The sequence below is a fragment of the Pelophylax lessonae genome (assembly GCF_965119305.1).
Source record: "Pelophylax lessonae genome assembly, chromosome: 3".
NCBI lineage: Eukaryota > Metazoa > Chordata > Amphibia > Anura > Ranidae > Pelophylax > Pelophylax lessonae.
In genome coordinates, this window is record NC_138770.1 from 550,333,408 (window position 1) to 550,361,336 (window position 27,929).

The 27,929-nt window shown below is 45.9% G+C and overlaps 1 protein-coding gene across 1 annotated transcript; it reads right to left on the reverse strand.

Moving 5' to 3' along the window:
• Nucleotides 1-106: 106 nt before the first annotated feature.
• Nucleotides 107-27,768, reverse strand: PDCD2 (programmed cell death 2). Its single transcript, XM_082251993.1, has 6 exons — nt 27,418-27,768; nt 14,157-14,402; nt 6,874-7,020; nt 6,011-6,132; nt 1,214-1,327; nt 107-489 (listed from the first exon to the last, which is right to left on the reverse strand). The coding sequence occupies exons 1-6, from the start codon at nt 27,701-27,703 to the stop codon at nt 328-330; spliced, it is 1,077 nt and encodes a 358-aa protein (XP_082108119.1). The 5' UTR covers nt 27,704-27,768; the 3' UTR covers nt 107-327.
• Nucleotides 27,769-27,929: the final 161 nt, after the last annotated feature.

The following is a 27,929-nucleotide window of genomic DNA, read 5'->3' on the forward strand; positions in this document are numbered from 1 at the left end:
TCAGCCTTTTCAGGGAGGGTAGCAGAAGCAAGAGGTTTTTTTTTGTTTACACCTTGCAATATTAGATGACACTTCTTTTTTATGTGAAAGCTTCTTTATCCAAGGCATTAGCTCCCAGTGAGATGCCTTCATGAAAACAAAGCCCTTACTCTATAAAAGCACACTTCTTTCTATACAAAGATAACATCTCTTTCTGTACAGGTGTAACGCTTAAAAACAGAACTTCATAAAATAAAGTGCAGTTAAATACTTTGTCATATTAAACACCACCTTTCATAAATAAATATTATTCTCCAAAATGCTGTGAGTATTTTCAATGAGCACATTTCACATGGTATTTCCTGGCACATCTTGTTTCCACAGGAATTCCTCCACATAATGTTTCTCTGCATTGCAGTTGGCAGCACATGTGTACACTGCTAGAATACCCCAGTCAATGCTTTCTTCAAGGCTGTCCACTTTCAGATGGTTAAGAAGCTGCGGCATTACCTAGAATAAACATTATAATATTCAATAGTAGTTGAGATTCTACAGGTGCGTTAGGAGTACCCAGTTATAAAACCTGAAACTACATGAATCTAGGAACAAGTTTCCACAATACTCTCCTGCTGATCTAACAGAAAGTAGATCCTTATGCACTATCCAAAGAGGGGATAAAGTATATAGCTTATGGCTTTTTGCTAGCCAGCAATGTGCATACAAGACAATACAGCCAGATATCTTCAGAATCCCTGGTGGGGGGGGGGGCCTTCCAGGCCGGCAGAACACAATGATTACTGCTAGTGGCTTTAATACATACCATAATAATAAAGCCGCTGGCAGTAATCGCAGATAAAAATCCAACACGCTGGTAGTACCCAAGTTGATTGATGGATTAACTTTGATACAATCAGCTTTCCCACAGATGGCTCAAATCTTGGCCAGTGTCTGCTGAACAGGACGCATTTCGAACCATGTGTGGCCACCTTTAGTTTATAAAAAATCAGAAATAGCATAGAAAGCAAGTCAAATAACTGGAAAAAATATCAGGCTTTTTTTTTTTCAAAATTTCAGCTTAAGCATTTTATTCATTTTGTAAAGAAGTTCAGTCAGTCAAGGACTGAACCCAAGATGTCATTGAGTACTACTAATGTACAATTAAAATGTACAAAAAAAAGTCATAACACAATGCAACACCATCCAATATACTGAAGGGTACTAAGGTTCTATTTACCTGAAATTCAAACATCCTTTTGGCTCCACATTCACACTTCGGAATATCATCTTTTTCTGGAACATGTTGGAGTGACAGCCAGAGAGGATCTCCACCTTTACAATACCTCAGGACCTGTAGTAAATTAGATTTAAATCATTAACACTATCTGCATGGCTCAGATACACAGAACTCAAATCAATATCATGAGGTACCAGACAAGGGTGCCTGCTGCCCCCCTACTGCTTACACCTACCATGGAACCAGACACACCTATTTAGAAGCAATTCCAACATTCAGCGCAGAGACTTGGCAAGTACACATTAGTAGCCAAGCATCTTTGATGTTCTACTCCTCATCACAAATCTTACTGCCACTCTACCCAATCTTCATAAAACCCATCAGGAGTTTGGCAAGGTCTCAGGCATGCAGTTCAACAGCAGTAAGTCTACAGAACTGAGCATCTACCTACCAGATTCTACAGCGGATCTTTATGACAGACATTGGACTTTCGCTGGAAACCATTCAAATTCCCCTACCTTGGGGTATTCCTGACTGCTTCTTGCCCTGTATGCAGAAAACTAAAACTACCCAGCACTAAGGGCTCTTTAAGACATCAGTTCTTAACAGAAGGGGGCGTGTGGACGTTGTGTCCGGTGCCGCCGACACATTTCGTCATCAAAAAGACGTTGACAAAACGCGTCGGCGGCACCAGACGCAACGTCTGCACGCCCCCTTCTGTGCCGGCCTAGTCTTTTCATACTGCCTGGGAACACGCGGGACGCCGCGGTTCGGACCCTCAGTTTTTTCTACCTTGATGTGCCTGCTTGTACCGTCTTGTTTGCGAGTACCTTTATCAATAAATGTTCATTTTTATTACGGGATTACGCTATGGTCTCTTGTTATATATTCCTATACATGCTCATTTGACCTCTTTGGACCTGCTGTGAGGATTTGGATGTGCCTTGTTGCTGATTCCTTTGAGATAATGGAGTTCATCTGCTTTATCATGCTTGCAAAGGCTTTCTCATTAATTTGAGTAGCCAACATGTTCTGGTAAGCTGCTTCCCATTTTTTTGCACAGCGGTGTCCCCTACCTACACTTTCCCTGTGGTTTCACAAGAAGGAGTTTATCGTGTCACTTTTCTGGATGTTCATCTTTGGAAAATACACACATTTTTTCATCTTCACTATCTTGGGACTTTTCACATGGTTTCCTCTTTTTTGGACTTATCAAATGCAATATTGATGGTCACATTTTATGTCAATGTCAATTTTTATGTTATGTTATTTACTATGTTTTTTTCATGTATGTATTTTGATTAGTGCTACACTATTTTCTATTTTGCATTTGTATTTATTGGATTATTGTCTGTAGGTTAGTGTCAGCGGCTTTTCCCTTCCTTAGCACTGTTTTTCAATTTTTTTAGCGCAGAAATTTCCTTTATTTAATTATATATATATATATATATATATATATATATATATATATATATATATATATACATATACATACACACACACACACACGTGATCCGACACTTTCAGGTATCGGGCGCGAAAACGTGCCACCGGTACTCGCTTCTGCTGTAATTTTCACAGCGGGAGCTGATTAGCAGATGCCACGGATCCAATGTCCGCCGGCACCCGCTGATCGTTGGGTACACTGACAGAATGGCGGTCTGCCCATGTAAACAAGGAGATTGCCGTTCTGTCAGTACAGAAGGCGTGGATACTGTATTCCTATAAAGCTGAAACACTGATGCATGCCTTCTACTAGTAAAAGCTCTCCCCCCCCCCCAAACATTAGCTAGGCATGCAGATAACCCTTTGATCCCCCCTGATGTTAACCGCTTCCCTGCCAGTGTCATTAGTACAGTGATCACAGTAAAAATGTCACTGGTCCCCAAAAAAGTGTCAGTGTGATTTGTCTGCAGCTATATCGCAGTCCCGCTAAAAGTCACTGTTCGCTGCCATTATAGGTAAAAAAAAAATAAAAAAATAGAAATATCCCATAGTTTGTAGAAGCTATAACTTTTGTGCAAACCAATCAATATACGCTTATCAGGATTTTTGTTACCAAATATATGTAGCAGAATACATACATATTGGCCTAAATTGATAAAGAAAATTGTATTTTTAATTTTTTTTTTTATTGGATGTGTTTCAGAGCAGAAAGTAAAACTTTTTTTTTTCAAAATGGTCGGTCGTTCTTTGTTTATAGTGCAAAAAATAAAAACCGAAGAGTTGATCAAATACCACCAAAAGAAAGCTTTATTTGGGGGGGGGGGGAGCACATAAAATTGATTTGGGTAGAGTGTCGCACGACCCCACTATTGTTATAGTAACGCAGTGCCGTATCGCAAAAAATGGTCTGGTCAGGAAGGGGGGTAAATCTTCCGGAGGTTAACCACCATATACTGCGTCAGGGCTGCCTGGCTGCATGTGATTTTGTGCAAGAGATTTCGGGGGGGAGGAAGGGGGGCGGGGCGCTCCCCCTTTGATTGGACATGGCGGGGGATCCATTCAGCAGGTCCGGCGGCTTTGATGGCCACCGGGACCTGCCGATCGTTCGGCGGAATGACAGAATGGCGGTCTGCTTATGTAAACAAGGCAGACCGCTTTTCTGTCAGGGAGGAAAAGAGAGCTCTGGTGTTTGAGCTAAGCTGAAATACAAGATCGCTCTTTTCCTCTAGTGCAGGAGTTCCCAAACTGTGCGAGCTGCATTTGAGTGGGTCGCCGGCGGATTTTACTGAGAGCAGTCAGTCAGAGCTGCCCAGGCAAGAGCAGGAACTGCAGGTAAGTCGCATGATGGATTTCAAGGCCACTGCATTTTTTAAATGCTGCATGCACCTTTTTTCTGCGGAAAACGAGGGCATACAGCCCATTCAAATCAATGGGCTGCTATGCCTGTGCAAATATGGGCCGCCAAACCGGATACATATGAACCAGGCCTAAAGCAGTAGTAACGTAATTTACAAATAAAAACTGTGATGGACAGTCGGGAACCAGTTAAGTCATACTGCACTAGAATAACACTGTGATGTGTAAAGGGGCACTATGACGTGAAAATGGCTACAGTGTAATGGGACGCTGCGATGTGTAAAAGGAGCACTATGACGTGAAAATGGCTGCAAGTGGGTCCCGAAAAATAAACTGTATTCAGAAGTGGGTCTCGGTAAAAAAAAGTTTGGGAAGACCTGCTCTAGCGCATCCACTCCCCTCACAGTTAGAAAGCAATCCATAGGAGCACTTAATCCCTTGATCACCCCTGGTGTTAACCCGTTCCCTACCAGTGTCATTTATACAATAACAATGCATTTTTTTTTTAGCACTGATCACTATATTGGTGTCACTGGTCCCCAAAAAGTGTCACTTAGTATCAGATTTTTCCACTGCAATGGTCGCAGTCCTGCTAAAAATCGCTGATCCTTGCCATTACTAGTAAAAACAAAAAACAAAATAAGTCCATAAATGTATCCCATAGTTTGTAGACGCTATAACTTTTGCGCAAACCTAACGATATACACTTATTAGGATTTTTTTTTAATCAAAAATATGTAGCAGAATACATATTGGCCTATATTGATGAAAAAAAATTATTTTCAATTTTTATATTGGCAACGTTTTATATAGCATAAAGTAAAAAATGTTTGTTTCTTTCAAATTTTTTTTTTTTAGCGCAAAAACTAAAAACCGCAGAGGTGATCAAATACCACCAAAAGAAAGCTTTGTGTGTGTGTGTGTGTGGGGGGGGGGGGGGGGGGGGAGTTATTAGATATCCAACATGTCATGTGGTGCAATCATGGTTTACATATGCGTGCGGGAGTAATATTTGCGTTCACATTCGTGCGTAAGCACAGGGGAATGGGGGTGCTTTAAAACAAATTTTTTATTATTTTTTTTTTTTACTATTTTTTTGTATAAAACTTTATTGTTATCACAAAGGATGAACAACATCCCTTCATGACAGCATGGGCCGTGACAGGTCCTCTTTATGGAGAGATCTGGAGTCTATTAGGCCCCAAATATCTCCTCTGACCTCCAATGCAGCCAATCAGATACAGATCTGTCTGATCAGCTTGCTTTCCTGACTGCTACGGCCAGATATTCAAAGAGGATGACACTCGGTTTCCGGGGTAACAGAGAGAGGAACAATGTCAGTTCCTCTCTCTCCGTTTCATGTAGCCGTAGGTGCTGGCCTCATGGCTCCCAGGCTCCGCGATCGGACAGCAGAGCCCCGGACAACTGGCAGGCGGTGGAAGGGGGTGGGACCACTCTAATCACTTCTACTACAATCAGAATCGCTGGCTGAAAAATAGAATACTGGGATTATGCCTGCACCGCAAAGGGAGGGCATCCATGGACGTCTTATGGGTGGCAAGTAGTTAAGCAGCACTCTAGAAGCCAATGGTTCAGGAAGGTGGTAGTGTACCAAAACAAAAAAAATCAAGCGCGTTTCGAACTCAAGAAAAACCCTAGTCAAATGATGGCCAGTTGGACACTTCTAGGTACATTAAACCAAATCTATACAGAGAAATCTAAGTCAAAAAGTGCAGCGCAATATATAACATACACATAGAATATAATAAAGGTCATATAAAAGTCCAATCAGCAGGCTGGGCTCTTGACCTTGCTTTGTCATCTGGCATAGGTTCCTAGATCACAAAAACTGGCTGCACAGGAATACAAATCCTTTGGTATGCAAAAACATCTTCCACACATGCATTTAGCTGCTCTTTTAGAGTTTGGCTTTAAAATTGCACACATACAGTAGATGAAGCCTTGGGGGGAAAAAAAAAATAAAATCGCAGTTACCTGCTCTGGTTCTGATGAAATCCGTTTCTTGAAGCTGTTAAAAATCTTGTCGTCTTTACTTTCTTGTTTTGCCATAGCACTCAGTTCATTCTCATCCAATTTTAATTCATCAAAGGACGATTCTAAAAGTACATAATTGTAAGCTATGAGCAGAAATTTTCAATCACAATAAAAAAGGTCAAAAACACACACAAAGACCTGAATGCTGCGCTTGGCACACCTAGTTTCTTTCTAGTCTATTATTTCCCAGCTACTTTTGTCACAAATGATTGTTTCTGTGGTCTTTTCAAAAATTATAAAAAAAAAACAAAAAAAAAAAAAGGTTCTTCTGTACCTCCATCCAGCCTTTTTCCCTATTCCTCCCTCACCTGCTTGATTTACATCTGCCTTAAACTGAAAAACCTCACAAATGTCCCAATGTACCACTGGCTAACACAGATTATTTATTGTAGCAGAGCACCGCTAGAAATACAAGGCTTCCCTTGGTATGTGTCTTTCTAGCATGCAGATACCATGATGGGTTTAGTATTCTCCTCTTTCCTCTATGTAATGTTACAATAGAGGACACTTTTGTATTTTTAAAACCTGTATGCTTAGTAAGCCCTGGTTCACACTGCGGCAACTTATGCTGAAAAACTAACAGGCGGACCTGATTGCAAAGCAATTTATTTGTACATAAGATATAAAACAAAAGTTTAATGGAACAAGGCCACTGAAAAAAAAAACAAAAAACACTTATCTAAGTAAGTTTCTTCACACTACATACACAGCATGTATTTTGGATATATCATTTTTGAAAGAAAAAAAAAAAAAAAAAACCAGGACAAAACAGAAAGCACCCTTCCCCCCACATGTCATTTTACCAATACACGAGGATGTGTCCTCTGATGTCAAAGTGTCCAACTCCATTCCTGTGCTGTCATCATCAGAATCTGTCTCCTCTGGTTCTGTGACAATTTCATATTCTGGGAACAGGAATCCATGATCTGCAACCTGAACACCTTGCACATCTAAAAAATAGGAAGAGGATCAAGCTACAAAATCCAATGAATGTGCACCATCAGGTCTGTTCTAAAGATTTCTATCATCCAACAACATTCAAATTGTATTCTGTTAGATCACAAAAGGTATTTGGTACATGGGCACAAAAATTCTCAGTACAGTACATTCACAGACTTGGTGAATGTTGTGTGAAGGTACTTCAACATTTTGTTTGCATTTAACATTTGTTTTTGGAACAAATAGACTTTACTGTATAAATACTACACACACGGTTAGATATTTGTTCACTCGAGAAAGAATTTAATTCTGCTCCTTCAAATTCTTTTGGCACTGAGGTCAAAGACAAACACCCAATTTGACACCACTAAAATAGAAAATCGAACTTTAAATCAAAAAATTTTGAATAAAATTCTACTAGTGTATAGCCAGCCAGCCTAACAGATACTGTCAAAATTAACTTGTAACTTCTATGCAATTGTGAAAATATAATAATTTTTTATACCACTTGCTGTAGCCGTGTTAAAGTGGATGTAAGCCCACACATAAACCCAGTGAAGGGAACAGCCTCAGACGACACACAGATAAAAAATCCCCCTACAAAAGTTTTAGGCTCCATGTACACGGGACGTTAGAAAAAACGTCCTGCAAAGCTATTTCTGACGCCGGGAAAAAGCAGCTGTTAAACGTGCTTTCAGTAGCTTTTTCCATTTGCGTTATTGCACGTTTGGCCACGTTGCTTTTAGCAGCGTTTTTCTGCCTCCATTCAAAATCAATGGTTCCCTATGGGAGCCTATTGATTTGAATGGAAGTCGCACCGCAAGTCGGATCCGACTTGCGGCGCGACCTGCACTGTGAGAATCTTGAGGGGGAACTCCACGCCAGGCCCAGGAAAGGGGAGGGGACGAGCGAGCGGCCCCACCCCCCCTGGACCACACCAGGCCACATGCCCTCAACATGGGGGGGGGGGGGTGTTGGTGCTTTGGGGCAGGGGGAGCTCTGCACCCCCCACCTCAAAGCACCTTGCCCCCATGTTGATGAGGACAAGGGCCTCATCCCCACAACCCTGGCCGGTGGTTGTGGGGGTCTGCGGGCAGGGGGCTGATCGGAATCTGGAAGCCCCCTTTAACAAGGGGGCCCCCCAGATCCCGGACACCCTCCCTGTGTGAATGGGTATTGGGGTACACTGTACCCCTACCCATTCACCCCATAAAAGATAGTGTATGTAAATAATGACAGGAGACGTTTTGGAAAGTTTATTAAAAATCTTCATCCGGCTCTTCGGGGTCTTCTCCTCTCCGGGGGTCTTCTGCTCTTTTGCTGTCCGCCCTTCTGCTGTCCTCTCTTCTTGTCTTCTCCTCTCCGGGGGTCTTCTGCTGTCTTCTCTCCGTGGGGTCTTCTGCTCTTTTGCTGTCCGCCCTTCTGCTGTCCTCCCCTCTCCGGGGGTCTTCTGCTGTCTTCTCTCGTGGGGTCTTCTGCTCTTTTGCTGTCCGCCCTTCTGATGTCCTCTCTTCTTGTCTTCTTCTCTCCGGTCTTCTGCTCTTGTGCTGTCGGCTGTCGGCTCTCCTTCTTCCTCCGGTCCTCCTCCGACGACGTCTCCAGCGATTATCCCGGCCTCTGGTCTCTGCAGCTTATTATATAGCCATTAGGGGCGTGGCCGCCAGATGACGTCATCGGGAGACCACGCCCCTTGTGTCACATGTGACGTCACATGTGACACAAGGGGCGTGGTCTCCCGATGACGTCATCTGGCGGCCACGCCCCCTAATGGCTATATAATAAGCTGCAGAGACCAGAGGCCGGCATAATCGCTGGAGACGTCGTCGGAGGAGGACCGGAGGAAGAAGGAGAGCCGAGAGCCGACAGCCGACAGCACAAGAGCAGAAGACCGGAGAGAAGAAGACAAGAAGAGAGGACATCAGAAGGGCGGACAGCAAAAGAGCAGAAGACCCCACGAGAGAAGACAGCAGAAGACCCCCGGAGAGGAGAGGACAGCAGAAGGGCGGACAGCAAAAGAGCAGAAGACCCCACGGAGAGAAGACAGCAGAAGACCCCCGGAGAGGAGAAGACAAGAAGAGAGGACAGCAGAAGGGCGGACAGCAAAAGAGCAGAAGACCCCCGGAGAGGAGAAGACCCCGAAGAGCCGGATGAAGATTTTTAATAAACTTTCCAAAACGTCTCCTGTCATTATTTACATACACTATCTTTTATGGGGTGAATGGGTAGGGGTACAGTGTACCCCAATACCCATTCACACAGGGAGGGGGTCCGGGATCTGGGGGGCCCCCTTGTTAAAGGGGGCTTCCAGATTCCGATCAGCCCCCTGCCCGCAGACCCCCACAACCACCGGCCAGGGTTGTGGGGATGAGGCCCTTGTCCTCATCAACATGGGGGCAAGGTGCTTTGAGGTGGGGGGTGCAGAGCTCCCCCTGCCCCAAAGCACCAACACCCCCCCCCATGTTGAGGGCATGTGGCCTGGTGTGGTCCAGGGGGGGTGGGGCCGCTCGCTCGTCCCCTCCCCTTTCCTGGCCTGCCGGGCTGCATGCTCGGATAAGGGTCTGGTATGGATTTTGGGGGGGACCCCACGCCGTTTTTTCGGCGTGGGGCTACCCTCAAATTCCATTCCGGACCCGAAGGGCCTGGTTTGGAACCTGGGGGGGAACCCCACGCAGTTTTTTTTCCCATTTTTGGCGTGGAGTTCCCCCTCAAGATTCTCACAGTGCAGGTCGTGCCGCAAGTCGGATCCGACTTGCGGTGCGACTTCCGTTCAAATCAATAGGCTCCCATAGGGAACCATTGATTTTGAATGGAAGAAAAAAAACGTATAACGTGGCTGAACGTAGGTTCATCACGTTCAGTCACGTTTAGTCACGTTCGGCCGCGTTTCTGCGTTTGAAACGTCGGGAAACACACGTTTGAACGCAATATAATTGCGTTCTAAAAAAAGTCCCTGAACGCAACTGCCTGCAAATGACTGTAAACTACCATGTGTACATGGACAGATAAGATAACATGGAGCTGCGTTCAGGGACTTCTGAAAAAAACGCCCAACTGCTCCTAAACGGCCATTTCCAGCGTCCCGTGTACATGGAGCCTTACTTGTATATCTGCTGTCTTCAGCTTTCTATATTGTTCAGAAAGTGCACAGTGTTAAAAATTGTTCTTCCTGTTTCAGCAGTGGGAGGGGAGTCCAGGCATACACTGTGAATGAGCTGATTGAAGGAAAGGCACCCCCCCCCTCCACCTCCACATTGGCAGAGGAACGAAGGAACTTGCAGAACTGTGCTGTGAATCAACCAGCTCTCTGCCAATCCCTAACACAAATTTCCAGCTGCTTTTATTGTGTGTCTGAGAGCTTGTTAGAAGTTATCATGATAACAGGAACAGAGCAGCAGAAAGACACAGGACTTAGTGCTTTGGAGAGAGATAAGTAAACACTACAGATATATGTGCCAGAGTCAGATTGGGGGTATACATCCACTTTAAGACAAAATGGAGTTGTTGAGATGCAAAACAAGATGGAGCCAGAAGTTTTTAGCGTGAACTATATGTGAACTGTGTCAGATCTTGTTGTGTCCTTTTTTCTTCTTGTTTTGTCTAAATAACGGGATTTTTGACTTACCGTAAAATCCATTTCTCTGATGATCATTAATGGACACAGCTCCTTCTATTCATAACCACTGGGTTATACTGCCCCCTACAGGAGGAGTAGGACACTAGGTAGAAAAGAAGTCTGGCTACGCCCATAGGCAGTCCCAGGGGGTAAACTCCCTCTCTCTGCTATAGGCACTCAGTTTAGTTACAAGCAGCGTCAGGAGAATTACTCCACAGAGGGGTGGCTGCTGTGTCTGTCAATGAACATCAGAGAAATGGATTTTAAGGCAAGTCAAAAATCCCATTTTCTCTTTCCTTTATTGATGGACACAGCTCCTGATATTCTTAACCTTTGGGACGTCCCAAAGCAGTGGTAAACATGAGGGGCGGGAACAGCAAAAAATTCCCCAAGACTAAACGGTAGTCAACCAGGCAACAGGAGCTCAACCAAAACAACTGGAGCCGACCTGAAAAAACAAATACACCCTCAAAGAGGATCAGGTCCTCTTAAACAGCATAATATAAAAAACGTGTAGCGCTAAATAGTAATGAATATCAAAGAAAATTCAATAAACGTGCACATAAATCCAGAAACATTTTTGAAAGAGAGAAGTCCATATGAAAAGTCCATGAATAGTAATCCAATGGTAAAAAAAAAAAACTTTGTGCTTTATAGAAGAACCACAAGTCCCAGCATGCAGATGGAGACAGCGCTCCTCTCACGGCAGAGAAAGCAAATAGTAGCCCCCAGTGAAGCAAAAAGAAAAAAGACTTCATACCAGATGTTGGCTTCCAAACAAATGGAAAAGCCAAATGCGCATAAAGGGGTTAACCCCATCAGGTGGAGATCATCAGAGAAGACCTTCAAAATGTACTCTCAGGAAGACACATGGGAACCACAAATGTAAAAGGGAACACAGGGCACATAGCGTGATACCGCTTAAAACAAAGGTAATTTTCTAAAAGTTATTACACTCACATGTTTGTAGAGACAAGCAGGCATATCTTGAATACACGGTAGAGAAAACACAGGCTGCAGCAATCAATCATATAAAAACCGGCTTGGGGGCGTGGTCATGACACGTCTGGTACCGCCCGACGTGGCGTTTCGTCATAGGATTGACGTCGTCAGGAACGTCAATCAGGCCGTCTTAAACAGCAGCCTGCAAAAAATCTTGCGGCAAAAAGATGCATCCGCAGATGCCAATACATCCACTTTACAGAACATTGTGAAAGTGTGCACCGACGACCAAGTGGCCGCCTTGCAAACCTGTGTCACTGACGTTTGATGACAAAGTCCAAAAAGCACTAAGCGCCCGAGTAGATTGCGCCGTGACAGGGAAGGGAGGAACCTGTCCCCTGATGGAAGAGGTCTGAAGCACTGTCTGTCCGATCCATCTGGAAATGGTCACAGAGGAAGCGGACAACCCTTTATGAGGTCCATCTGTGAGCACAAAGAGAGTTTGAGTTCCTGAAAGACTCCGTAGCTGCCAGGTATACCCTAATTGCCCGGACCACATCCAATGCATGCAAGGCAATTTCCTTCGGATGTTTAGGCCTGGGGCACAGAGAATGCAACACGTCTTCATTCAAATGAAAATCAGAGCCAACCTTTGGAAGGAACAACAGACAGGGGCGAAGAACCACGTTATCTCTTTGAATAACCCGGTAACGACAGGATAACACCGCCAGTTCATACACCCTGCACGCAGAGGTGATGGCCGCCAAAGAGGCCACCTTCTGGAACAGCGTAAGCAGGGGAATCTCCCAAAGATTCTCAAAGGGAGGCTTCTGGAGAACCGAAAGCATTAAATTGAGATCCCAAGGCGGCAACAAAGCCTGCACTGGAGAAACTAAATGTCGGACACCCACGCACCAGGGAGTGTGTGGCCAAAGGTCGTTGGAAGAGGACCGCCAAAGCCGACACCTGGCCCTTGATGGTACTCAAGGCCAATTTCTGTTTAACCCCCCCGTTGAAGGAAGGTCAAGATTCAAGCCACCGAGAAGGAGCAAGGACGAATCCCAAGAGACTCACACCACGCAATGTACATATTCCACGTATGATGGTAGATCTTCCTAGAAGTAGATTTCCTAGCTTTTAACAGCGTTGGAATCACTGGCTCAGATAAACCCCTATCCTTCAGCACCTGGCGTTCAACAGCCAAGCTATCAAAGCCAGCGACTGTAAAGCAGGACGAAAAATCAGTCCATTGGACAGCAGATCTTCACCGAGAGGAACCTGTCAAGGAATGTCCACAACAAGCCACAGCAGCTGTGTACCAAGCCCGGCAAAGCCAGTCCAGAGTCACTAAGATGACCAGAATCCCTTCTGTCTCCTGTGGAGAAGTCTTGGCAGAAGCTTGACAAGACGGAAGGCGTAAATCAGACAATACTGACCCCATGGGGCCAACAGCACGTCTGTGGCCGCCTCTGCCAGAGGATCCCTTCACTGAGCCAAATACCTCTGCACCTTTCTGTTGAGCCAAGACGCTAAACAGATCCACCTCGGGGGTGACCCACCAGAGACCCAACTGATGAAACACCTCCGAATAAAAGGGCCACTTCCCTTGGTCAAACCCCTGCCAACTGAGGTAATCCGCCTGCCAATTTTCCACCCCGGGAATATTTACAGCAGAGAGGGCTGGAATGAACCGTTCTGCCCACCTTAGAATTCCAGCTACTTCCAGAGCCACCAGGACACTTCTTATGCCCCCTTTGTGATTGACATAAGCCACAGCCGTGGCATTGTCCGACTGAATGCGTACTGGACAACCCTGAAGACGATCCATCCAATGGTCCAGACAGAGTCTGATCGTTCGGAGTTCCAAGACATTGATAGGCAAGTTTGGACTCTTGCAGCGTCCAGATCCCCTGAGCTGAATGCTTGCCAAAAGACGCCTCCCCAGCCAGATAGGCTGGCATCCCTCGTGACCACTATCCCATACAAGGAGAGGAAGGATTTGCCCAGCCGAAGCACCTGAGAATGAAGCCACCATATCAAGGACTCCTTTGTTCCCTGACTCAGGCGGATCTGATTGTCCAGAGACTGCGGAGTCTTATCCCATTTGGTCAGAATCTCCCTTTGCAGGGACCCTGTATAGAACTGTGCAAACTGAACCATCAAGGCCCAGCAAGTACGGAGGCATGACCATCTGCTGGACAGCAGGAGATGAAGCGCAGCCTGCAATTTCTGGAGTTGGTCCAGAGGAAGGAGCACTCTGGCTAACGCCGAGTCCATAGTCAGGCCCAGATAGTCCACCTTGGTGGATGGAACCAGAGCAGACTTCTGAAAATCCAGAATCCAGCAGAGTTCGCATTGTGATCTCCAGGTTTTCCGCCAGAGCAGGAGACAACTCTGCTTGCAGAACGAGATCGTCCAAGTAGCCCAGTACCGTAATCCCTTTTTGGTGTAACAAGGCTAGCACTGGGGCTAACACTTTGTGAAAACCCGAGGAGATAAGTTAGTCTTAGAACATGCATGTCTGCAGATTTAGAGATTTTAATGTTAGGTTGGACTTCTATTTTAGAGCCTTATTATACCAATTCAACTTACCAAATGACTCATTACATAGTTGCTTATGCTGCAACTTCCAATCCATCAACTGATGTAATCTGCTACAGTAATTGACTTTATGACATTTGGAGCATGTTTTTGGTCCCAAGCAGCCACACACTCTGCAGAGACGAAGGCCACACTTCAGCTGGAAGCTTATGGAGTCTTTACTTGCAGGTGGAGGTGAATCAGGCGGTGGGCCATACGAATAAGTATCATTTTTCCGAGGGAGCTGGTTCCGAAAAACTAAAGAAGAGAAATCAGGTTTAGAGACATCACACACAATTCATGCTGGTGTTCCTGTCAAGCTAATGGACTGTTCTGTACCACACTGTCTCTGGCCTAAGTACACAGTAGTATATTAAAGTTAACCTGTACTTTGCCTATTTAAAGTTACAGGCTCACTTAAGAGCTTGTCCCTTCCATTGCTCAAACTAACCCCTTCACACTGCCCTATTTTTGTATTTTCGAACTAAAAATTTAAGAAAAAAGTATTTAATGGGTTTTCCCTCTAAACAGTGGTAACATCTGATTGATAATAACTATGCCCATCAGTAACAGTAAGTTGCCTACTTTTTATCATTGTGTTGGTGGGAACTTAAACATAAGACATACAGCAAACAGCTCAACACATATGGTGTGACTGGGCCCCAAGGGCGCTTCTGGGGATAAAATGTAAATTGCGGGTGTATTTTCACACCTGGGATAAGACAGCTGATGAATGAATAGCTCTAGGTAGGTTTATGCCGCTATATACACACACCTGCCCATGCGCAAGTGCCCAAGTGGTATTAAACCCAAAACCAGCAATGTAATATATTGGAACTTACCATTCCTTAAAGCGGAGTTCCGGGCACAAAAACAATTTTTTTTTTGTGCCCCTCCGCTAGGTAGAGCTCACCTGAAAAGGAATTGGATAGTTATTTTTATTTTTTTTGTTTACTCACCTTTTTATTGAAGATCGTAAATACTCACCTCTGACTGCTTCCTCCCTTGGAGCCGCGGCTCACCCCGTCACTTCCTGCCTCGCGATGATTCCTGGGAGCTAAACGTCATAGCTCCCAGGAATCAATGCGACGGCACCGGCCCCGCTCGTCATTTCCGGGCGACGCCGCCCAGAAGCTGTTTAGGAATGCGGCGCCGCACTGGAAGTGACGAGAGGGGCCGGTGCAGTGCATTCTGGGACACGAAGACGCGGAAGAAGACAGAGAAGAGGATCGCCCCGGCTTCAGCTGCCCACAACAGAGATGGAAACGCTGTGGAAGAAATTTTCTAAGTAAGTATTTCTTCTAAAAGGTAAGTGCGAACCGGGACAGATCAGAGGCTAGCCATTGCGGAATGTGCTAGCCCTGACTGTCCCGGGGGTATGTTCAGCAAAAAATCATTTCTGTGCCCGGAACTCCGCTTTAAACGTGGTGGTGGCATTAGTTATCTTTTTAGGCTGGATTTCCACTTGGCGACTCCAAAGTCGCCCAATTCCGATTGTGACTTTACACTGCAAATTTGGAGGGGTTCAACTTGGATGTGATTTTGACTTTCATTGTTGCTCAACTGTCACATTGATAACATAAAGATGTGACTTTTGAGAGTTTACATTGCAGTCTATGGCACTCAAGTCAAATCAAAGTAGTGCAGGAACCTTTTTAAACTTGCATAGATTTTAACAGCTTCTATTGAAATATATGGGCTGCAACTTGTCATGTGATTTTGTGTGTCCAAAGTTGCATGACAAGTTGCACAAGTGTGAATGGAGCCTTAGGTTTTTTTTCCTTCTGTTTTTACCCGGTGATCTAGCCAGTAATACACCTCCTGTATTAGAGTACCTTCACTCTGGATGAAGGAGCACAGGGGGTTTGCAGCAGCATTGTCAGTCTGGAGGGAAAGGAGTGTTAGATGAGTCAGCAGATTTAAAATGAACAAATTTAAGTCGAACTCCTGCTCATACTTTTTAATTAGTTACAGCAGTTTCTCTTTCTTGCTTAAAGGTTTTACATAAATAAAAGCTGATCATTGTAAGCACTAGTAAATGGTTCGTCTCAACCCCCTAACTGCTAAATCTGCAGGATAGCTTATTCTTTTGAAAAACAACAGACATACTGGCAGGAAACGAACGCAGCCATCACGAGCAAGAATTGGTAAGCTTCAATATAGGAAATGTTTGCTTTTGGGTTTAATACGGCTTTACAGTAGATCTATAGGCAAAACTTTTTTCATTTTGGATAGAGCAAGGGAGGGTTATAACTCATGTTGGTTATTTTTTTGCCATCTGTGTCCCATTGGGAAGATTGCTCTTCATATAAATGCTGACCGTTTAGAAGGAAAAAAAAAACTATTTTTTACGTTCTGCTATAAAACCTATCCAAAAAATAAAAATGTAAAAAATGTAATTTCTTCATAAATTTAGGCCAGTGTATAGGCTACATATTTTTGGTAAAAAAAATACAAATAAACATATGGATTGGTTTTCGCTACAAGCTAAGGCATATATATTAGAACTTTTATCATTTGTTTTTTTTTTTAAATACAAGTAATGGTGGCAATCAGCGACTTACAGCAGGACTACGATATTGCGGCGGACAATCTGACACTTTGTGGGAAAAAGTGACACAAATATAGTGATCAGTGCCATAAAACTGGATTTTTGTACTTACCGAAAAAACCTTTTCTCTGAAGTTCGACAGACGCAGCTCCATATCTTCTTAGACCATTGGGTTATGCTCCTCCAATCAGGAATAGGCACTAGGCAGGAAAAAGCTTTACCACGCCTATGGGGGCTGTCCCTGCAGGCATAACTCCCACACACTCTGCTACAGCAGCCAGTTTTGTTGCAAGCAGTGTTTAGAAGACAAAAAACCCCACTCAGAAGCAGAAGGGCAGGTGCTGCGTCTGTCGAACTTCAGAGAAAAGGATTTTACGGTAAGTACAAAAATCCAGTTCTCTCTATCAGACGCAGCTCCATATCTTCTTAGACCATTGGGATGTCCCAAAGCAGTATTTACATGAGGGGTGGGAAGATACGCGCAAAGAAGAACGTAAGTCCTCAAAGGCTAAACTTAGCCAACCGGGTAATATGGAGCTCAACCAGGAACAACGGAACAACGAAGCATCCGAGGATGCCAACACATCAATTTTGTAGAATTTTGCGAACCTATGCACAGACGACCAAGTTGCCACCTTGCACACTTGCATCACTGATGCTTGATGGCAAAAAGCCCAAGAGGCACTCAGCGCTCTAGTAGAATGTGCTCTCACTGGGAAAGGAGGAACCTAACCCTTTAGTAAATAAGCCTGAACCACCATCTGCCTGATCCATCTGGAAATGGTGGCAGCAGATGCAGCCAATCCTTTGAGGTCCCTCAGTAAGGACTTAAAGAGCATCTGATTTTCTAAAAGACTCAGTGACCCCCAGGTAAACCCAGATCACCCAAACCACATCCAAAGAATATAAGGCAAATTCCTTGGGATGCTTGGGCTTGAGAGAGTGAAGGCAGCACAATGTCTTCATTCAGATGAAAATCAGAAACCACCGTAGGAAGAAAGGACTGATTTGGTAGGCATACCACTTTCTCTGTGGACCACCAAATAGATGAGCAGCAAGACAACGCCACCAATTCAGATACTCTGTGTGCAGAAGTGATAGCCACCAAAAAGGCAACCTTCTGAGACAATGAAAGCAGAGGAATCTCCCGAATGTTCTCAAAATGAGGCTTTTGAAGAAGAACAGATAAGACCAAATTCAGATCCCACAGAGGTAGCAGGGATGGCCTCGGGGGAGCCATGTGGCGAACCCTCTGAATAAAAGTGCGAAGAAGGGCATGCATAGCTAAAGGGCGTTGGAAATATACAGCCAAAGCCACCACTTGGCCTTTGATAGTGCCCAAAGCCAACCGCTGTTCAAACCCTTTCTACAGAATTGCCAAAACCCTAGAAACCGAAAACAAGTACAAGTACGTTTTTCACGTACAATGATAGATCTTCCTGGTAGTTGACTGACTACCTAGCCTTCAATAATGTAGGAATCACATAGTCAGAAAGACCTCTATCCCTCAACACCTGTCTTTCAACAGCCATGCCGTTAAAGCCAGCGACTGTAAAGCAGGATGGAAGATCGGACCTTGAGACAGCAGATCTTCCCTGAGAGAAAGTCTCCAAGGGGCATCGGCGAGCAACCTTATTAGGTTTGCTTACCAAGACCGGCGAGGCCAGTCTGGAGCCACCCGAATGACCGGGATCCCTTCCACCTCTACCCTGTGTAGAAGCCTTGGCAGGAGCTTCAGCAGCAGAAAGGCATAAATCAGCCGATACTAACCCCAAAGGAGCCAGTGTGTCTGTGGCATCGGCTAGAGGATCTCGAGATCTGCCTATGAACCTCTGGCTCCTTCTTGTTGAGACGAGCAGAAAACAGATCGACCTCAGGAGTCCCCCACCGGACACACAGGTGATGAAACACCTCCGGATGTAGGGACCACTCCCCTTGATACAACACCTGACGACTAAGGTATTTCGCTTTCCAGTTGTCCACACCCGGGATGTGCACAGCAGAGACGGCTGGAACAAACTTTTCCGCCCAGGCCAAAATCTCGACTACCTCCTTTGCCGCCAAGACACTCGGTGCCCCTCTGGTGATTGATGTAAGCCACAACTGTGGCTTTGTCCGATTGAATCTGAACCGGACAATCATGCAGAGGAGTCGTCCAGTGGCTCAGACAAAGCTTTATTGCTCTGAGCTCCAACACATTTAATCGGCAGTTTTGACTCTTCTACTGTCCAGGTTCCCTGGGCAACAAACTTCCCCAGTAACCCGCCCCAGCCCGACAGGCTGGCGTCTGGTCACCACCGTCCAAAACAAAAGGACTTGCCCTGGCACAGTTCAGGGGAATGAAGCCACTATAACAGCAGATCTCTTGTTGTTGCTCAACCGAATCAAAAGCGTCCAAGGGCTTTGGATCCTTGTTTCATTTGAAAAGAATCTCTTTCTGCAATGGTCTGGTATGGAACTGAGCAAACGGAACCGCCTCGAAGGTTGATACTATCAGACCCATGCCCGCATGCAAGTTCGAAGAGAGGACAGATTGTTTTCCAACAACAACCGGATCACCCCCTGCAACTTCTGCAGCTTGTCCGGGGGAAGAAAGACCCTGGCCAAAGCTGAATCCAGAGTCGGGCCCAGATAATCCTATCTCAAGGAAGGTATCAGGGTGGATTTTTTGAAATTGATGTTTCATCCGAACTTCTGTAGGGAGCGGATAGTGATCGTCAGGTCGCTCATGAGGGCTGAAGGCGTGTCTGCTCTCAACAGGAGACCTTCCAGATACCCCAGTACAGCTATCCCCCGTTGGCGCAACAATGCCAGCCTGGGAGCGGAGTCTAGATCAAAGGGTAATGCCACAAATTGATAATGCTCTTCTGCTATTGCAAAATGAAGAAACACCGCTGGTGTCCAGCATAGATAGGGATGTGTAGATATGCGTCCTTGATATCTATGGAGGCCAAGAAGTCTCCCTGGTGTAGTGACGCAACCACCGTGCGAATGGATTCTATACGAAACCTCTGAACCCACGGTTCAGAGCCTCGAGATCTAGAACTGGACGCACTTTGAGGTACAGTAAACCGGTTTGAATAAAACCCTTGAAAGCGTTCCTGAGAGGGAACTGGCACAATCACCCCTTGCGACAGCAGATCTTGTACCGCCTCCTGTAGATCCCTTGATTGATCTGGAGATAGGCGCAGATTGGATGGGAAGAATATGTCCGACGGACGAGACCGGAATTCGATCTTGTACCCTGATCGGATCAGTTCGTGAACCCATTTGTCCTGAATCAAGGAAGTCCAAGGTTCCGGAAAGAAGCAAAGACGTCCCCCCCACCCCAGAAGCGGATTTGTTTGCAGATCCAGACTGGCCCGTCTTTAATTTAACTGACCACAGCTTCTTGGAACTCCCAGAAGACCTGAACGTCTTTCCTTTGTCTTGCGACTCGGAGATACGAAAAAAACAAGCTTATGAGCAGTAAAAGAAGGCCCCTGTCACTGACGTGGCGCCTTGCCCTTAGAGGATTGAGGAAGAAGAGTACTCTTCCCATCCGTAAGGCTTTTGATCAACTCATCCAAAGAGGATCCAAACAACCTCTCTCGCAAAAAGGGAAGATCCACCAACGCCTTTTTGGAAGCCTGGTCCACAGAACAGCTTTTTAACCACGCGTCTAATCACAATCCCCACTGACGACACTCTGGCCACTAGGGGAGCCGCATCCAGAGACGCATCACACGAAAACCAGGGCTTGAGCCTCCTGGTCCATTAGTTCCAGCACCGGGGGGGGGGGAGCTGCTCAGCTTCCAAGTTACCCTTTAGTAACTTCAGCCATTCAGTAACAGTCTGTGACACCCTAATATTCACAAAGATTGGTTTCAGTGGCGGGATAGAGACTCCACCCGTCTATCCACAGGGTTTGGGAAGGTCGGGATTCTTCCACCGGAACCACAGTAGCCTTATTCATTGCTTGTAGTTCTCCAGGAACTCTAACTAGTGGAAAAAAAAAAAAAAAATCACAAAATAAAAACCTTCCCTATTAGCTAAGACCGAAGTCCCAGCAGGGAACTAGGTCCTATTTCTTAAACTAGGCAGAAAAACTGGCTGTTGTAGCAGAGTGTGTGGGAGTTATGCCTCCATAGGCGTGGTAAAGTTTTTTCCTGCCTAGTGCCTATTCCTGATTGGAGGAGCATAACCCAATGGTCTAAGATGATATGGAGCTGCGTCTGTCGATGAACGGTAGAGAAATATGCACGGTTACTGTACTAATGAAAGGAAGGGGTTAAACAGCTAGGGCAATCAGAGGGTTAACCGTATGCCTAGCCAGTGCTTTGGTGTACAGCCATGGCCAAAAGTTTTGAGAATGACACATTAAATTTTCATAAAGTCTGCTGCTTCAAAGTCAGTGTTTTTAGATCTTTTTTTTAGATGTTACCATGGTATTCTGAAGTATAATTACAAGCATTTCAATTAAAAGTCAGCAGCTACAAATACTGCTGACTTTTAAATATTAGAACTTACCCGTTCAGGGAGCCGGGGATGCAGGCTCTCGGGTGCTGCTGCCACCACCATTCAGGCTAAGGGAACCTGGCAGTGAAGCATTTCGGCTTCACAGCTGGTTCCCTGCTGTGCTTTCTAATTGGCCCAGTAGCGGAGGAAGAAGGAGGGGGCCGAACTTCCCAGGGAAAGGCGCCGCAGCGCTGTCTCCCGAAAGTGGGGAAGGGTATCTGTCAAAAAGAGGTACCCGTTCCCCCCCCTGAAAGGTGCCAAATGAGTTAGCAGATGATCAGATGTTCCACTTCTGGGTGGAACTCTGCTTTAAGTTAATGCAGAGTCAATATTTGCAGTGTTGCCTTTTCTTTTTCGAGACCTCTGCAAATTGCCCTATGCTGTCAATCAACTTCTGGGCCACATCCTTCCTGACTGATGGCGGCCCATTCTTGCATAAAAGGGGGAAAAAACAGTGTCTAAGGGGCTTCCAGCGCTTCAGGTCCGTGAGTAGAGAGGAGCCCGGAGTTGCCACGTAAACGGCAGTCTATGGAGGGTGGGTTGACGTCGGGGCACGCGTTCGAAGCATGCGTGCTCCTTCCTTAGGCCTCCTTAACGGTCATCCTCTTCCAGGCTATAAGGCAGCGGGGGGGGGGGGGGGGGTCGGGGGAATGGGGGGAGCAGCGAGTTGTCAGTTGTTGCCCACCGGCCCCGCCTTATAGCCTGGAAGAGGATGACCATTCAGGAGGCCTGAGGAAGGAGCATGCATGCTCGAACGCGTTCCCCGACGTCAACCCGCCCTGCAAAGACCGCTGTCTCTGGGGCAACTCCCGGTTCCTCCCTCCACTAATGGACACGAAGCGCTGAAAGCCACCGGCGCTGCCGGCAACATGTTTCCTGGAGGACGCCGTGCAGACCAACAGATTTGAAGGATGTCCTTCTATACATGCTGTTTACCTACATCTGTCCTGTAAGTGGAACCTTTATTAAATGTACTGTTTTTACTTACAAACTACACTTAGATCAGCAATGTTTTTTTCCCCATCTGCTTTTTTTATACAGAGCTCCTTTTAACTCTGATGAGCTGGCTGCCGTTTTATAGACTCACCTCCACTACAACTACCTGGATTGTACTCTGTACTTTTAATAGCCCCCTCCTCTACTATTGTCATATCCTCATCACAGTACGCTAGTAACACCAGACCTGCCACATCGCTCACTTACCCATCTTCTTTTCATTCTTGCATAATCAATGCTTGGAGTTTGTTAGAATTTGTGGGGTTTTTCGTTCACCGCCTCTTTTGGAGTTCTCAATAGGATTAAGGTCTGGGAAGTTTCCTGGCCATGGACCCAAAATTTTGATGTTTTGTTCCCCAAGGCACTTAATTATCACTTTTGCCTTATGGCAAGGTGTTTCATCATGCTCTAAAAGGCATTGTTCCTCACCAAACTGCTCTTGAAAGGTTGGGAGAAGTTGCTCTTGGAGGTTTTTGTACTGTTCTTTATTCATGGCAGAATTGTGAGTGAGCCAACTCCCTTGGCTGAGAAGCAACCCCACACATGAATGGTCTCAGGATGCTTTACTTTTGGCATGATACAGGACTGATGGTAGCACTCACCTTTTCTTCTATGGACAAGGTTTTTTCCACATGCCCCTAACAATAGGAAAGGGGATTCATCAGAGAATATAAAAAAAAAAAAAAAAAAAAAAAAAAAAAAAAAAAAACTTTACCCCAGTCCTCAGCATTCCAATCCCTGTACATTTTGGAGAATATCCAGCCTGTCCCTGATGATTTTCCTAGAGAAGGGGCTTCTTTGCTGTCCTTCTTGACACCAGGCCATCCTACAAAAGTCTTTACCTCACCATGCATGTAGATGCACTCACACCTGCCTGCTGCCATTCCTGAGAAAGCTCTGCACTGGTGGTGCCCCGATCCCAAAGCTGAATCAAATGTAGGAGATGGTCCTGGCACTTGCTGGACTTTCTTGGGCGCTCTAAAGCCTTCTTCATAAATGCAGTGGAAATGTTGTTATGGGATTAAGTTCATTTTCATGGCAAAGAGGGACTTAGCAATTAATTGCAGTTTATCTGATCACTCTTCATAACATTCTGGAGTATACACAAATTGACATCATAAAAAACGGAGGCAGCAGACTTTGTGAAAATTAATCTTTGTGTCATTCTCAAAACTTTTGGCCACGCCTGTACTGTGTTCTGGGCTGTAAGGGATGCGTTGGATTTTATTCTCTGCTTTGAAGGGAAACAAAATCCATTACATCCCTGCTGACATTGCTTACATATGCAGAGCTCAATCTGGTGTGGCTCCTCTGCGATCAGCGGGCACCAGTGGCCATCCTTTGGCTGGCACCTGCTGATCAGCTTCTGCTGTGTGCACGCCCCCTACCCGGAAGTGCAGAATCAGGTATAACTACACATGATTCTCCACAGAACGGCCGGCCTGTAGCAGTAATTCTGCTATAGGGCAGTCGGCAAGTGGTTAAACTTTAAAGCCAAATTCACCTGGACAGACTGTCTGGTTCATGGTCGTACTCCCGAACATATACGCAGATTAACCACTTGCCTACTGAGCACTTTTACACCCTTCCTGCCCCGGCCATTTTCAGCGCTGTCACAATTTGAATGACAATTGCACGGTTATACAACACTGTACCTAAATTAAGTTTTTATCATTTTTTTCACACAATAAGCTTTCTATTGGTTGTATTTATTCACTGCTGTTTTTTTTTGGCTGAAAAAAAAAAAAAAAAGACTGAAAAATTAAAAGGTTTCTTAGTTTCTGTAATAAGTAATCTTTCTCCTTCACTGATGTGTGCTCTGATGAGGACACACTGAAGGGCACTGATGAGGCGGCACCAATATGCCACACAAATAGGTGGCACGAATGGACATTGATAGGTAGCACTGGTGAGAAGGCACTGAAAGGCATTATTGACTGGCATCACTAATGTGCACTAATTGGGGTCACTGATGGGACTATACTGTAATCAGATCAGAGCCCTGATTACCTGTACAGGTCTCCCCTGCAAGATGATGCCGCTGGCAGCCCTCCTCACACTAATGCCTCATACACGCGATCAGATAATCGTACGAAAAAAGTCGCTTTTGAATTGATCGCGCGATAATCTGATCGTTAGTACACAGCTTTTCGACAGCCGATCACATAATTTCGTCCGAAGGGACAAACACAAAAACTTTTGTCGTGCGATGGCCTAACGAACGACAATCGTTTAATCAGTACAGTGTGCGTCCGCTAAAAACCGATAGACAAAGAACACGCATGATCAGAAACACAAAAATAACCTGGAAAAAGCCTGGCTGCCATTGTTTTTTTTTTTTTGCACCGATACGTACGGTAGCTACGCAACCAGGAAGCTTTTCCAGAATTGTACGAAAAAAAAAAAAAAAAAAATCATACATTTAGTTCACATTGTTGAATTCGATACTAGTATCATGCAACAAAATGCAAACGATAAGTCGTCCGATTATCTGATCGTGTGTACGAGGCATTAGTGTGACCAGATAAATGGCACTTTCTTGTTTCAATGTGACTGGCTGTGATTGGACACAGCTGATCACATGGGTCAAGAGCAGCATCATCAGCTCTTTACCGAGGTCAGGTTTGTGCCGTGGCCGCTGTGCTGCGGTTCTGGGGCGCCATCATATGACATTATCCCAGAACAAAAGTGCCGTCATTTTACTATAGGGCAGGTGGGAAGTGCTTTACGCTATTTTTTTTTATATAAAGTTTTGTATACCTAACCATTTTTTAACCACTTTAAGTCTGGAAGGATTTTGCCCTTAAAGCGGAGTTCCAGCCATTTACTCACCTGTCCAACGGTCCAGCGATGCGGCCGCCGGAAGCCTCGATCCTCTCCCTCGGCGCCGGCATCACTGCTGTGGGCACCCGGCTGTTACAGTTTGCGGCTTCACAGCCGGGTACCCACTGCGCATGCGCGAGTAGCGCTGCGCGCCGTGATTGGCCGGCAATCTTCTGGGACCTCTGACGTGTCCCAGAAGATTGCAGGGAGGGAGGGGGAGAGGAGAACTTCCGCTCAGGGCGCCGCGGCGCTCCGAGCGGAAGTGGGAGCGGGTACCTGTCAAAACTAGGTACCCGCTCCCCCCCCCAAAAAATGACATGCCAAATGTGGCATGTCGGGGGGTCAGGACTCCCTAAAGCGGAAGTTCCACTTTTGGGTGGAACTCCGCTTTAATGACCAGGCCCTACTTTGCGATTCGACACTGCGTTACTTTAATGGACAATTGCACGGTCGTGCGACGCTGTACCCAAATAAAATTGACGTCCTTTTTTTCCCCACAAATAGAGCTTTCTTTTGGTGGGATTTGATCACCTGTGCGATTTTTTATTTATTGCGCTATAAACAAAAAAACAGCGACAATTTTGAAATAATAATAAAAAAAAAAATAATAATATTTTTCACATTCTGCTATATGACATTCTCAAAAAAAAATTAAAAATCAAAATTTAACATTTTAGGCCAATTTGTTTTTAGCTACATATTTTTGGTAAAAAAAAAATAAAAATCGCAATAAGCGTATTTTGATTGGTTTGTGCAAAAGTTATCGCGTCTACTAACTACGGCAAAGATTTTTGTTATTTTTTTTTTTTAATAGTAATGGCAGCGATCTGCGATTTTGTTTTGCGGGACTGCGACATTATGGTGGACTGATCGAACCACTGACATTTTGGACACTTTTGGGGGTACCAGTGAGATTATTACAGCAATCAGTGCACTGTTACTGTAATAATGACACTGGCAGGGAATGGGTTAACAGTATAGGTGACCAAGGGGTTAAATGTGAGCCTAAGGGAGTGATTCTAACTGTGGGGGGGGCATGGCATCTGAGATGACCATAGAGATATATGATCCTATATAGCAGGATCACATGGGCTCTATGATCATTCCAGGGAGAAGAACGGTCAGCTGTGGTTACAACAGCCGACCGTCCTCTCAGCAGGGAGCGATCGTGGGTGTCACGCGGCAATCTGAGCTGCCTGACCCGCGCATTGGCTTCCTCGCTGCCGAGTGGGGGCGGGAGCGTGGTGCCAGCGCTCGCCCCCTAGCTTCCCGCGCGACCGCTGTAGATCTACGTCGGTTTGCGCAGATGAGCCACCCTGCCGCAGTAAAAAAAGCGGCGGGTGGTCGGGAAGTAGTTATTATGGTCTGTGCCCCCTTTAGGGAGATTCATACACCCTTTGTCTTATGTACCTTTATCACCGAAAGTGAAAAAAGAAAATACCAAATGTTGGGTTGTCCCCAGAACAGGAATAGAGACGAAATCTTCCTATGGGGACACCAGTTCTGATAACTGTTCTATCAGATTTCCCTACCTATGTAATTTCCGGTTGAGATCAGATGTGGATTCGTCATGCAGCAGCTTGTAGCCGCGTCACACGTCCTATTGGGCATGCGCAGAATAGGTAGGGAATTTTGATAGCATCGTAAGGGGTCAGACAAAAGTCCTAGTGTGCATGCGCACCAACGGGTCGGGTAGCGGGATCTCTTATAACAAACATCCATCCAATATCCATGGCCCACAGTGCGCCGAGCCGAAACTGCACCGACCCGACAATCCGATCTCCATGCCCCACACTGCGCCAAACCGACAATGAGACAGTGGGTGTGTGGGTAGGGAATAGGCTTGTCCCATTGTCGGCTGGGCGCAGTGTGCGCCATGGAGATCGGATGTATATTTGTTATAAGGGATGCCGCTGCCTGATCCGTTGGTGCGCATGCGCAGTAGGACTTGTGCCTCAGCCCTTACGAGGTTATCAAAATTCCCTACCTATTCCGCACATGCACAGTAGGACGTGTGACGCGGCTACAGCTGGTGCATGACGAACCCGCACCGGAAATGATGTAGGTAGGGAAATCTGATGGGGTAGGGTTTTCTGACAGAATAACCAGGGATTCCCTCACTTGAGGGATTTTCTCTCACTTCCTGTTTAGGCTATGGGCCAGGAAGTGATAGGAAATCACTCCAGTGGGGCACAGATAGCAAAAAAATCTAATGGGGATAAAAAAAATAAAAAGGTTTTGCCCTTAGTTCTACTTTAATAGGGTTTATAACATTGTACACCCACCTCCCGACATTCATTACAATGAGTGGCTGTGTATCCTGGGACGCAGAAAGTAATAGGCTATCTCTTGCACGGGGCCTGCTGGAATAGAGTGTACAGGGAGGAGCTGCAACCTTCTGCTTACCTTTAAAGCACCGTCTCTCCGCCCCCTGATGACACTGGGGGTCCCGGCAGCAGAAGATAAAGATGGTCCGGTGGAAGCTTCCAGTACACGGGGCGTACACCTGTAATAAGAAGGCCAGGGGTTTCCCGCACAGTCCGCATTGTACAGCCTCGGGGCCCGGCACCCCCGCCTCACCCAACCACGCCGGGCGACCTCCCGTCTTACTGGGGAACTGCGGGCTGCGCAGCCGCCATGGTTCCGCCTCCTGGATGAAGCCCAGTTCCATGACTTTGACAGAAGCTGCCATCTGCCGCACCACAAACAACTACCACGTGTGGGGAGATGGGACAGCAGGCTACGCAGAGCAAGCGCGGCTCGTTCGGGGCATGCGCAGTAGAGAATCTCGCGAAGCATAGTCCGCCATGTTTACTGATGGCGCGGAAAAGGCGGGTGTGGGGAACTTCACTAAACTACGACAGACGAGTTCATAGATGGCGTAGATTAACATTGCTGCAAAGTATATTTGCAATGGA

Excerpts from the sequence above, each read along its gene's own strand:
- PDCD2 (XM_082251993.1), bottom strand. The coding sequence starts at position 27,703 with ATGGCAGCTTCTGTCAAAGTCATGGAACTGGGCTTCATCCAGGAGGCG. Across the intron at positions 1,328-6,010 it reads TTTCATCAGAACCAGAGCAG|GTCCTGAGGTATTGTAAAGG; the intron begins GTAACTGCGATT and ends AATTTACTACAG. Across the intron at positions 490-1,213 it reads AAAGGATGTTTGAATTTCAG|GTAATGCCGCAGCTTCTTAA; the intron begins GTAAATAGAACC and ends TGTTTATTCTAG.